The following is a 13,117-nucleotide window of genomic DNA, read 5'->3' on the forward strand; positions in this document are numbered from 1 at the left end:
TCTGGAATTCTGTCTGAACAATAATAGTAGTGCTTTATGTTGATGAGACGTCCAGCATTGTAAGCTCTGAGATGCTTTTGAAAATCTTGCCAAAGTTTTAGGGGAGGAAAGCAAAAATATCAAATTATCACTATGCTTTTATCTTTCAAGGCACTAGGGAAGTGGCTTCATTGCCAAACAGATCATCTTTCCTTTCAGAACCCTCCCACCCTGTTCCTGCCTAATCCTCTTCTGAAAGGAAAAGTACTGTAATAATACAAGTACCCTGAGAACTGTGAGTGTAGATCTGTGGCATTAAAGGAAACGTTTGCTGCTAGAATGGTGACATATGATCAGCTGTAGTAATGATGACTAAATGCCATGACAGCACAAGTTTAGTATCAAACTTTTCTTACCTTTAGATTCAGATGGATGAAAGATGCAGGATGTCTGTTTTGGAAAGCTGAGGAGTGGGAGGGAATGCTTTATGAGTATTTAATGGGTTAGAGAAGGGAGAGCTCTTCAGTTATACTTCTTTTCTGTGTAATGGCCATATTCTTCAACACTGTCTGTGTCACCACATCCTTACTGCTGATCAGAAGACATGACCTAGTTTGGGAACTTGCTTGAGCTGCCTGTGGGCCATGTACCACTCAAGAACTACCCGTTACTCATTCTTGTCATTTTTATACCCAGTATGAGTTCAAAACTGGAGACAAAAACTGTATGAAGGGGAACTGGTGGAAAACACCTTAGATTACTTATACTGATACTGCATATAAGCTGTTCGGGCAAGGGTTTATTGCACCTAATATTTATGCAAGATTTTGTAAAAGGTCTTTACTTTGTTGTGCTGCTCATCATTGAAGAGAACATAAGCTTCTGCTGCCCAAGGCTTTGGAAAATATATAATAATTTTCTGCCCAGTAACCCTAACCCTAACCCTAACCCAGTAACATGCTTTGGGAAATTTGCCCAAAGTAAGCTTATGTGTGTGTGTGTGGGAGAGGGAGAGTATTCAGACTGGTAAGACATGTTCAACAACTGTTTTCTACACACCATGCTATTTTAGAAATGCAGCAACTGAGTTTTATGAAAGTCATGCTTCACTTCAGGAAAATATTAGACTGTGTTTGTCTTGTGTCTGTGTCAGCTTGAGGGTTTAAATCAAGCTGAGAATCTTGAAGAAGTAGGTCTTCAAGGCTTTGAAGGCATGTGATTTAGGGTGAGTGTATCTGCTTTTAAAAAAAGTCAACATTGTGTCTTTATGTTGAGCTGTGGTTTTGTGTATTCACTGTGATGATGGGAGTTAATTCCAAGGCAGGCTGACAACCAACTGACCTGATTCAGCTTTTATTGAGGTTTCTGAAACATTGCACAAGAGGTTTGAAGGAAAAAGTTTGGGAGCATGTGACAGTTAATCTCTTTAGCAGTAAGAATGAAGTTTAAGCATACTGTTGGAAACACACTCAGGTCTGTGCTGCTCTTTGTTTTAATTAACAATCTCCTGCATAGATTGGGAGTGTAAACTTACTTGCACTTTAGTCCAATTAAATTGTGCTTGGAGGCTGTCAATGGTGGGGCGAACTCCCTCCTACCCCCCCTTTTTTAATTGTTCAGTAAGTCTGTTGAATAGTGAAAGAATTTCCCTGGCAGGGTTTTTGTAGTGTTTCCTCGTCTTGATGAATTATTGCAGAGGGTAGGCGACAGTCTCTTTTGTTCAAAATGCATTGGAATGATTCATCCAATTCCTCAGAAAGTGACAATGAAGCTCATTCAGCCTTTACACAGACTGAGCACAACGTAGTTGCAGCTTACTTAATCACAGCAGGTATGGGTATTGGCAAATTGTTGCATAGCTGTTTAAAATACAACTGTAGTTCTGAATGTTCATTTTGTATAGTAACAGAGATGGTGTTTCATTTCGTATTGCACAAATGTTTGATGGCTTTTCTCCATGGTTTACTGACATGTTAGCAGGCTGACTGAAGTGTGCAGAAACATCTAAATTTTCTGCTCTATATTTGAAGGCAACATTGTGTGTTGAAAAATTAATTTTGTTCATATGTAATTATAGAAGAGAGTAAGAATTAATTTATGCCAGCTTGCAAAAGGGATAAAAATAGGACATAGCTGTCACATCTTGCATTATTCTGTGATGTGCTTGAAGCTATCTTGAGATTCCTCCTGGGCCACATGTTTGTAGTAATATATGTGTAGTCTGAGCATGTGAGCGGGTGTCTGTTAGGGGGATGTAAGGGGAAGGGTTGGAATGTGACTTAGAGGGAGGGAGCTGGTCATTAATCACAGAAGAGCAGACTCTGGTTGCAGCTGTATTTTTCACCAATGACACATGTTAGAAAAAGCACACTGAAAGGCTTGACATTGTGTTCGTTCCCCGTGACTGCAATGGCCTTTGGCTAAACTTGAATAATTATGTTTGATTTCCCCCTCACCCCCCTTCTCCTTGAAAACTTTCTCATTGTTATAATCATAACTGCTTCAGTAATGTTTTGTTTTGTTTTGTTTTTTAAGCTTTGAGAGCTATAGCAATGAAATATCAAAGTGACCAAAACCTGAAACTTACTGTCTTTAAAAATAGGCCTTCTATATCTTTATTATGGAAAATCAGATCAGTTTATAAATACTTTTTTTTTCTTTCCACAGGCTGTACCATACATTTTCTATGCTATTATTAGCTTTTAAAATACATTAAAATATTAATGGACTTTACATGAAATAGTATTGTGGAAGGTCTCATTTTATTTAGCATATCTATTTGAAGTGGTATTAAAGTAATGTTCTGGTTAAAGGCTATTTTTGAATGCAAAGGCAATAATTTATTTCCAATTTTTAGAGAAATTGCTAGAACAGCTACACAGAATAAGTAGACTTGTTATGAAGCTGTAGAGATGAATTATGGTCATGTATTGGAAGGCTAGATACACTGCAGTACTGCAACAGTATTTACAGGTAACTGGAACTATTATGTGCTGCAGATACATATGGTATTTGTTATATTTTAATTTAAATTGGTTAGATTGTATGCAACAAGGTGGTCTTTTCAGATAGCTTGGTGTTAGGGATCAAAGCTATCATAGGTGATCAATGGGAATAGCTACAATCGACCCAGCTCTTCTTCCTTAACCTTACAAGGAAATTAAATGTTTCTAAAAAAGCAAACAAAAAGTTGGATTACTTTTTGTTTGTTTGTTTTCCTCTTATAATTGCAGGAGTCTAGTAACTCACCTGTAGGCTGGACTTAGCTTTCTTAATGAGGAATGTTTTTGACAGTAAGCTCTATAACATCTTTGAAAGTATGATTAATTGCATTGCAAATGCCTTGCTACCACAGATCTCACCTCTGGAAAATTTAAGCCGTGCTAGTAAACAGATGTCTAAGAATAAGAATGAAGCACAGGTACAGTGTTCATCATTATGTTGCTTTTTAAAAGGTTTGAATTCTTCTGCAAATAACTGCTTCGTTTTCTGAGAATGAAGTAATTGCTGAGTATTGCACTTTACAGTGGTTAGTGTATTCTAGTGATGACCACAAGGATACTCAGGCTGCAGGAAGCAATACTACTTCATGGACATCTTTCATCTTACAATGGTGAAATGCTCTGGTATCATTTTAAAATGCTCACTAGAAAAGTAAATTGTGTCATACACAGACCTAACGTTCATTGTTTTGATGCTACTACATGTGTCTTGCTTAATTAACTTTGTTAGGGCTTTTATTTACATTTGTTCTGCCTTTCATTTTCGTTGCTTCCCTGGGAAGGAGGAAAGTAAATTCTTCTGCTCTTGATCAGGTTATGAGGCTTTTATCTTCAACTTCCTAAAGCTACAAGGTTTATTTAAAGAAATGTGGGAATAGTTGTCTAACCCTAAGATGCTTCACAGGCCAAGTGGCAGCATCCACGTGTTGTATCTGAATAACATGAGTTTGTCACAGTTGATGATTTCAGGTTACTGAAAGTCTTGACCTTGATCTGCACTCCCTACCCTCTAAGACTGGGTCCTGAGGCATAGGATTTAACTGTGTCTAGCAGGATCTTCACCCTGAGCATACAAGTTTATAGCCCTGTTGTATTTCTGATTTCATTCTTGGTAGCTGTAGTATATGTTAAATCATGCCTCACAGGGAGCCTGTGCTGTTTTATAAAGTGGTAGTTCTATTTTGTGAGATGACATACTACGTGTCAACTTGAAAACTGACAGAACTGGCACTGCAAGTGCTTTTACTGTGTGTTGGTTTCAGATCAGATCCCCAGCTCCTTGCTTTTTTGCATTTTAGGGCCTCACAGCATCACCCTCCTGAAATGTGTGACTATATGAATATGACAGATGATGACATCTATGTGGCTATGCACCTCCAGCATCGTCTGCCATGTAAAGTTGCACCAGGCAGGAGACTTGCAGAGCAGACATGCTTGGTGGTTTTAAAGAGAGAATGGAAAGAGAGACAACCAATAATTATTTACATTTTTGCTACATTTTATTTAAATTACTGAATCTGTTATGAGAGTTTCTGTAATGTAGGAGACTGGTATTGGTTAATACAATGTTGCAGTGAAACTCACTGTGTGAGTTTCAGGTATAATAAAAAGGGTACATGTTTATACAAATGAAATTGAGAAATTCCATTTAAAGGATGAAGAATTGGTGTTGTCCTTATTGTCTGTTACATAAGAATCATCTTTGTTACATTTTTATGTATGTTACAGAAGGCTTTCATTCTGCCCTTTTACATAGCTGTCATGTCTTGCTGAACATAGTGGTTCAGATGGTACTTCTGATGTGTATTTGATGCAGTGGGGTGTGTGCTGTTATTATAAATCTATTTATTGTGTTCCCATGGACTGCCAAGGATGGAGTCCACAGGACTTCCCATGCTTTAAAAGAATTTTCATGCTTTGAAGGAATTTTCTTCAAAATTCAGCTGTACAGCTGAAGTACTTGAAACTGATTGTTGCACTCAGGTTTCTAACCTTGCTGATTTGAGGTTACTGTTTGAACTGCAGCATGTTTGTAGTCTGTGCATAAACTGATGTTAGGGATTTTTAACTCTGTGCTGTGCCATTGACAGTGACAGAGATGAAAGAACATTGTATAATACTTACAAACCTTACTGCCCTTTCCACAGAGGCATGTCACAAAAGCTAAAGTGTGTGTGTCAGGTTTTTGGTGGAGTCAATAGAGAAGCAGAAATCCCATCAGTGAAGGTGATGGCCAGCAAACTGGAGCAGGATGGGCAGTGGCTGTGAAAGAAGATGGGTCTGCTTTTGGAAGCCTACATTCAGTATGACAGCCTCAAGCTGATCACAGAATTATGCCTCCAGTCTGTGATGATGAAAACTACAGTGTTTTGATTCATAGGTGAAACTTCTTACATAAAAATGAACACCCCCCTCCCCCCCCAAATCCCACAAAACAACCCCCCTGAAAAATTTTAAGGGTCATTTCCATGGATAACCTGTTGTGTGTTGTTAGACTTTTAACAAAATAATTCCATTTGTTCATTTAAGGTGCCCAGGCTATACAAATGTTTGTAAGTTTAGGATTTGGTTCAGTGACCCTGTAACAGCTATGTCAAACTACAGGATCTCTGAACAACTCACAGACTCCTGTTATTTACAAGTTATTTTTTAATGGCTGTGTTTGCTTGAGCATGCTGGAATTCTTCATTTTATTGATAAGAGCGTAACTGGAAAAGTTTTTCTCTGCTTGTCAGGTGTCTATCTTCTTCACAAAATTGCACTTGACTGAAATTATCATTTGTTTAGGACATAGATACTCCAATAGGCTATATTTTCTTCTGCATGTATATTACTGGCTGGTGGGTACCTTTGGTAAATTTCCCTTTTTCTGTTTTTACAGGAGTGGTAAGCATTTTCAGTAATATTGTTGTTTTGGGCATCTTTGTTAAATACAAAGAGCTTCGGACAGCAACCAATGCAATTATTATCAACTTGGCTTTTACTGACATTGGTGTTAGTGGCATTGGTTACCCCATGTCTGCTGCCTCAGACCTGCATGGAAGCTGGAAATTTGGATATACTGGATGCCAGGTATTGCAATTAAGTCAGAGAGAAAGTTTTGAGCACTTAAAAGCAAACTGAGAAATAAGCAGTAGCTCAGCCTCGTATTAGTTCTTTCAAGAGAGAAGATGGAGATGCAGAGTTTGACTCTAGACCTAAAGCTGATGTTCTGTCATGTCAACAATGTCTGGATATAGGATTTTGCATGTGATTTTCAAAGTGTAACATTATATTTATCAACTAGAGATTTGAAAATAGCTTTAAGAAGACTTAGGAAACAAAATCCCCAAATGAAGAAGTTTATAGTAATACATGCACATTTGATGACTTATTTGATAATGAAAAGAATTTGGATGTGACTACAGTTTTGATTATGAGTTTGACAGATCTTAATGAGTTCTGCCTGACAAATACGTGTTCTTTCGGATTGCGCTATTAGGATATCCAAAATGAAGGCCTGCAAGGCTAAGGCTAAGATTTAGCTTAGTTTTAATAGCTGTCTATTTTTAAAAATAGTCTGACTGAAAAATTACACTTCCAGAGCAGAGACATGGTGCCCTTTGCTCTGAGCTGTGATTTAAATCTCAAGTGTCCATGAAAATAGGTAGTAGTATAAAGGTGTGTACTGAAAATGTGAGTCAAGAAAACCATTAGCAGCAATACACATTTCAGACCTTTATATAATGGATATTTATAATAATCAGAGTTCACTTGCCTGACTCATTTCAGGTTCAAAATTCAGTTACTGTTTGACAGGAAGCCTCACTTAACATCTTTGTATCTAGGCTATCTTGTAGCGGGTTGAAGTTGATGTGAAATCTCAGTACAAATGGTCTGGGAGTTCACTCGACACACGACTCCCATCAATCTAAACCAAATGAATCTTGTGAACTGAGATGGTTGAATGTCATGTAGTTCTGTCATAACCACTGTTGGTATGTAATCCGGCACAGGGCGCTATGTTTCTTGGGTGCCAGTGCTAACACAGCCTTCCCAGTTTTCCTTCCCTGGTCTCACTGCCCATAGGATGACGGGGCAGATGCATTTAGAGTATGTTGGGATTGAAGCATCTGTCACTCTGTGCAGCAGATCTGACACATGTAAAAATGGAGTCTGATGGGGAAAATCACTGTACCATATCTGTGAAATAAGTATAATTATGCAGCAGAGGAAAGAGTGACAATTCAGGACCTCACATTTGCTAAAGCCTTTTTGATGAATCAAATGCTGTTCAGATTTCCTTCAGCTTATACCAAAACCACGAATTGAACCCCTCCAACCTCCGGATTCTGAATCTCAAAATTTACTTACTGAAGTATGGTATTTTTTTGGCTTTTTAGACAGCTGTTTTTAGGATTTCTGAGGCACACACAAGCAGGTTGCTTTTGAAACATTTAATTTTAAATGAGCCATCTCCACATTGCCTGCACTGATTTAGTTCTTTCAGTACCTTGCTTATGAAAGAGAACACAGCCTGAATGTAATGTAATAGTGCCTTCGATTCAGTCCACGAATTTGTGCTTGTACATTTGACAGATTTCTCAGAAAAGGCTTTTTTTGTTTGTGTGTTTTAATTTCAGATCTATGCTGCATTAAATATCTTTTTTGGGATGGCGAGTATTGGTTTGCTCACTGTTGTTGCACTTGATCGTTATCTGACAATCTGCAGGCCTGATATAGGTACTGTACTTATGGTAAAGAAATGTTCACTGTTGAACTTCTGTGAAATAAGAGTCTGTTTTCTCAGGAATGACTACATAATTACAGTGCTAGGCATAATTTGAATGTAGGGCATGATCCTACTGTACTTGGTTATCTAGTTGGCATGAATAATACTGCTGGAGACAGTGATTTTTTCACAATTAGGCTCTTATTATATGGATATAAGGAGGAAATTCTTTCCTGTTAGGGTGGTGAGGCACTGGAATGAGTTGCCCAGGGAGGCTGTGAATGCTCAATCCCTGGCAGTGCTCAAGGCCAGGTTGGATGAGGCCTTGGGTGATATGGTTTACTGTGAGGTGTCCCTGCCCATGGCAAATGGGTTGGAACTTGATGATCTTAAGGTCCTTTCCAACCCTAACTGTTCTATGATTCTATGATTCTGTTTATAAGTTGTATTTTCATGATTGTTTGCAGTCTTTGGAGGACAGTATCTATATACAGAAGTACATGAAAAGCCTCCAGCTGTGGGAGGTTTCGAAGCAGGTATTTGCTTCTGCTGTTGTGTTAGCACTGAACTGTGTGTTTTTCTCTTCTCTCTATTACAGCCTTATTGTCACAGTTAATTCCTGCCCCTGCAGTCCTGCGAGTGTGTACTTGAATGCACTGTTGCATAATAAGCTTTTTGACATGGGGTTAGGATCAGGTATTGCCTGTATGATGTGAGTTGGAGTGGATGATGGTATTTAGGTGGTGTTAAAGGTTCAGCAGTATGAAATGGTATACTGCAGTGTTCGGGAGTGTAGGCCTTTGAAAGGATCATTATTCATCTAGTATGTACTTGCTAGAAGCTACTTCTTGTTGCAGTTCAACACTGGAAAGAAGCAATAGATGGTAATGGTTTGTGACTGTATGTGTTTGGCCACAGGGAGAAGAATGACTACCCGTAGCTATGCCACTCTAATCCTTGCTGCTTGGATAAATGCAGTCTTCTGGGCTTCCATGCCTACTGTAGGCTGGGCTAGCTATGCCCCAGATCCGAGTGGAGCAACATGCACAGTAAATTGGAGGAAAAATGATGCGTAAGATTTCCCTTCACCCTTTCTTTTCAATTTGCTTTCTCATTGAAGGCTAAGCTTATTTAATTCACCACCCTCTGAGCATAACTTCTTTCAGAAGTATGAAGTGTAGTTTATAATAATAATTTAAAAAATATGGAAATAATATAGAGCAAGTCTAGAAAAAATACAGGAATTGAGCTATGCTTGAAAACTGCAAGATTTGTAGGTGCTAATAAGAAAATTAAAGCTAAAGAAAGTTTTCCTAATTCTCTAAAAGCTTGTTTTAGAATTTCATAATCTAATCAAAATATCAAAATCTTTAGTAACTTTTACTGAATGGCTATTTGTAAGTTACTGAGTTTTGTTTTTCTGTTTTATCAGGTCCTTTGTTTCCTACACAATGAGTGTAATTGCTGTTAATTTTGTTGTACCCTTAACAGTCATGTTTTACTGTTACTACAATGTTTCCCGGGCAATGAAACAATATGCCAGGAGTAACTGCTTGGAAAGCATCAACATAGATTGGTCTGACCAAGTAGATGTGACAAAGGTATAGTAAATTCGGGCATGTTTTGTTTTAAGCATGTTCTTTAGCATTAAATCTTGGGGCCAAAGGCACATTGCAGCCTTTTAAGCATTTCTGTTTCCTACAGTTCCACTTTTCCTTTTGTACCACATATAACTGAAATTCAGCCTAGGTGAAAACTCTTGGCTTGACTTATAACACCGTATTCTTTACTTTTGGCCTAATACTCTTTCCAGATGAATAGCTACTTTGAAGCCTGGGAACAATCTGAATTTTCCTTGCCTCTACCATTCTGTCACTACATAGAAATATACCTCAGAGGTATCCATCCTAGGAGGACTTTTACTCTTTGTGTCTGTAGAGTCCTTAGGCTTTCTGCTAGGTACATAGGGGTGTCTGGTCTGAAATGGACAGGTCGACTCAGATTTGAACTCACAGCCTAAAAAAAAGTACATTTCCAAGCTTCCAAAATGTGTGATTCTGATCCCTTGTTCTTTTCAGTCTGTTAAGCTTATCTCTTACGTAAACAGTAGCAAATATGAGTTATGGCATAAAATGATATATCCTTCCTGGAAGGTTGACATTCTTTTAACGTATAAAAGTCCTTGAGAAAGCTTGAAGTTCACTAGCTCCTTTGATTTTGTGTAAAGATGTGATTTATAGCTGGACATGATAAGTGAGAGAGAATCAGGCAGACAAGTATGTACCTATGCTTTTGAATTACTTATCAATGCGAACTTAACATTCTTTGGAAAAATTTATCATTGCTAAATTGTGAAAAATAGTACTTTTACCTACAAATAATAATCTGACCATTTTGCTCTTCTGAAAAACTTTCACAATGCTTAAAGCTGAGGATTCAGCTACAAATTTAGGCTCATATTTGTGAAGAAAGCATATTTTTGCTGTTTTGCAGTTGAAGATACCAAGTTATATTTTGGAAAAAAAATAAAAGGATTGAATCTTTGGAGTTTCTTTTTTGGAACTGTACTGCTTGCTTTTTCAACAACTGGCATCCTTAAGCTTCTTCACATTATTATTGATACGTGTTACATTTGTATTTAAATAGGAATCTTCTGTGGAAAGAGTCACTGTTTATTGGTTGTGGTTGTGCTCTAGAAGAGCTCATACAAAGTAGCCATTTACTTCTTGTTTCTCATTTTGTTCATCACAAAAAGACTGACTAAAGCTATAGGTAAACAACACTAGGGAATCCTATACATACAAAGAGCCCTGCAGGTTTGTTTATTTATATAGTGATTCATTTTGTCCTCTTGATTAGTTTGACATTTTCATTCCAGTTTCAGTTACTGGTTCATGTCCCTGAGAAAAAACAGAGAGGTCTGTCCTAGCTGATTCCTCTCCTAACCTTCCACTACCCTCATTTTTTTGCTGTTCATTTCTAGCTGGGGTGTCGAGTCTTCTAGGGTATGAGCCCCACTTGCCCACACTGTTCTCTCTGACAGGCAGGCAGAGAAGATGTAACTGCTCAGATAGCTGCTCAGTGTGATGCTTGAACATGGCTATCATACTTCATTAAATCAACCAGACCCTTCTGGGTTCCATAAGTATATGGACTGAGCCTTTGTATCCAGCAACATCTACTTTCTTTAATTTTACTGTACCACAGTTAAACCTTATTAAACAGTTTTATTTATTAACATCTTTATGGAATATTTGGTTTAGATTTTATTCTCTCTTCATAGTTCTTATTTGTAATAACATCCTAAAGTGACCTGTTATGGTGGTCTTAATTCATGTGTGAAGTCTTCTCTGGCCATTGAAACTTCTGCTGGAGAGATTTAGCATAATAAATAGTGCTGACTGTGAAGGGAGATTGTGCATAATGAAGTCACAGCATGCCAAAATACATGACAGTGTGATGTGCTGATCCCCAAAGTGAGGTTTCATTATGACCTGTCAAAATTTGTCAGGTGTGCTTGCTTACGTGTTGCTATTTGGTTCTGCATAGCTCTGTTTTCACAAATGTGCATATGCCTTTGAGTTTAGGTTATAAGGTCTTTCTCTTCAGGTAATACTGGTTATGAGTCTGTTCCTCTTCTTTTACAGATGTCTGTTGTGATGATTGTAATGTTCTTGGTGGCATGGTCTCCATATTCTATTGTGTGTTTGTGGTCTTCCTTTGGAGACCCAAAGAAAATTTCTCCTGCAATGGCCATCATAGCTCCATTATTTGCAAAATCTTCCACATTTTATAATCCCTGCATTTATGTCGTTGCAAACAAAAAGTAAGTGTTCCTAATTTAATACCACTCTACTTGATGATTTTAGGTAATCATCTAACTATAGCAGGATCATCTGAAAAATATGGCAAACTGTTTAGCAAAGAGGTCAAAAGGTAAACCACTGATGATTTAACAAAGATGACCTTTTGGACAGGAAACCCTAAAAGAAATTGTTTTGCTCATTGTAAGAATATATTAAATTGATAAAGATTTTTGAAAACACATCAACACAGCTTTTGTAAGACAGTTTTGAAAGTCCCTTTGTGGCTTCTCAAAAGGACTTATGGATTTTGGGTTGCATCAGAGGTAAGCCGGCTTTAATAACTGTGGTCAAAATGTGTGGCAGCTTGGTGACGTGAATTCCGTAGATTTCTTTGCTTGATTTGGGATGTGTCATATTCTGACTGATTAAGATGGATTGACAGTTACTGTTAAAGTAAATAAGCTTGGCCTATTCATCTGTTTTGAATAAGCATATCAAATGCTCTAACCAAGCCAGTGCCTCTGACTGAGAACTTTGTTTTGCAAGGAAGCATTCTTCTTTCTCTACTACCAATCTAGAAGCAGAGCCTGTGATCTCCCCCTAGGTGAACTTACCTGATCTTGCTGAAAAAAAAATCCAATTTTTTTCACCGTTCTGTAAGTTCATCTTTGTCATGACTATACCCTGTCCTGGGATAAGCAAAACCTGCTGTGATGCCTGTTGTAGAAGAAACTTAACTGAGTTATTCATATACATGGAAGTGAAAAAGCCTCAGGTCCTCTCAAATTCCAAATACACAATTTTTTATGAAGTAAGGTTTACTGAAGTTGAAAACTGTTGTAATACTGAAGGTAGCTTACCCAGTGTTTCTTGGTGTTTGGTTCTACAGCTAATGATCTTTCTGCTTTCTCTTTCTTGCCTTTGCAGGTTTCGGAGGGCAATCTTGGCAATGGTGCGATGCCAGACAAGACAAGAGATAACTATAAACAACGCCTTGCCCATGAGTGTATCACAAAGTGCACTGACATCGTAGAACTCATGCCATTTGCATGCATAAGTTAAATGGAAAGAGTGAAATCTCAGTTAAAGCTAATTAATCTTTTGGAAGATTAATCTTTTGGAATAATTATTTGCCCCAGACAGCTGTTTCTGTTAATCGCAATAATCTGTTTAGATAGGTTAAGAAGGCAAAATGACAAAACCCATTAAGACTTTAGGTTTTGAGAATGCGGTTTATTGGCCCAATTTGTCTGTCCCAAACAAAAAGGGGTAGTGAAGTGATCACTGACTCTTACAGTGTGGACAAGGCGACACAGGGCAAGGAGAACCTGAAGCAGGAAGTGCTTAAATTCAGTAACATGGATTTTGCACCTATAATTCCTTTCATGAATTACTTTTCCTCATCTTCCCTTGAAAGTTTTCCAGACTTGAAATATTCTGGATTCTTCCTGTGTGAATATATTTCTATAGCAGGTGTCCATGGTGGTATGCTTTGCAGAGTTCTGTTTCTGTGAATATGTTAGCAAAATATCTAGCCAAACCCAATAGAACCTGTTACCAGCTTTTAGGATTTTTAAGGAGTTTTTTGATATTTTAATGTATTTTTAAAGTTTTTGCTC

The 13,117-nt window shown here is 37.8% G+C and overlaps 1 protein-coding gene across 1 annotated transcript; it reads left to right on the forward strand.

Moving 5' to 3' along the window:
- Nucleotides 1-933: 933 nt before the first annotated feature.
- RRH (retinal pigment epithelium-derived rhodopsin homolog) lies at nucleotides 934-12,548 on the forward strand. Its single transcript, XM_061355208.1, has 7 exons — nucleotides 934-1,810; nucleotides 5,863-6,053; nucleotides 7,604-7,703; nucleotides 8,611-8,764; nucleotides 9,125-9,293; nucleotides 11,340-11,518; nucleotides 12,426-12,548. Exons 1-7 carry the CDS (start codon nucleotides 1,705-1,707, stop codon nucleotides 12,529-12,531), a joined length of 1,005 nt encoding a protein of 334 aa, XP_061211192.1. The 5' UTR covers nucleotides 934-1,704; the 3' UTR covers nucleotides 12,532-12,548.
- The last annotated feature ends 569 nt before the right edge of the window (nucleotides 12,549-13,117 follow it).

Source organism: Neopsephotus bourkii, unplaced genomic scaffold, assembly GCF_033783945.1.
Source record: "Neopsephotus bourkii isolate Nb327-2 ecotype Australia unplaced genomic scaffold, CSIRO-AGI_Nbou_v1 NB_787, whole genome shotgun sequence".
Classification (NCBI taxonomy): Eukaryota; Metazoa; Chordata; class Aves; order Psittaciformes; family Psittacidae; genus Neopsephotus; species Neopsephotus bourkii.

What these genes read in the sequence shown, in the direction of transcription:
- RRH (XM_061355208.1), top strand. Translation starts at nt 1,705, where the DNA reads ATGCATTGGAATGATTCATCCAATTCCTCAGAAAGTGACAATGAAGCT. An exon ending in ACCAAGTAGATGTGACAAAG is followed by an intron (nt 9,294 to 11,339) that starts GTATAGTAAATT and finishes CTTCTTTTACAG; the next exon opens with ATGTCTGTTGTGATGATTGT. An exon ending in TATGTCGTTGCAAACAAAAA is followed by an intron (nt 11,519 to 12,425) that starts GTAAGTGTTCCT and finishes TTGCCTTTGCAG; the next exon opens with GTTTCGGAGGGCAATCTTGG.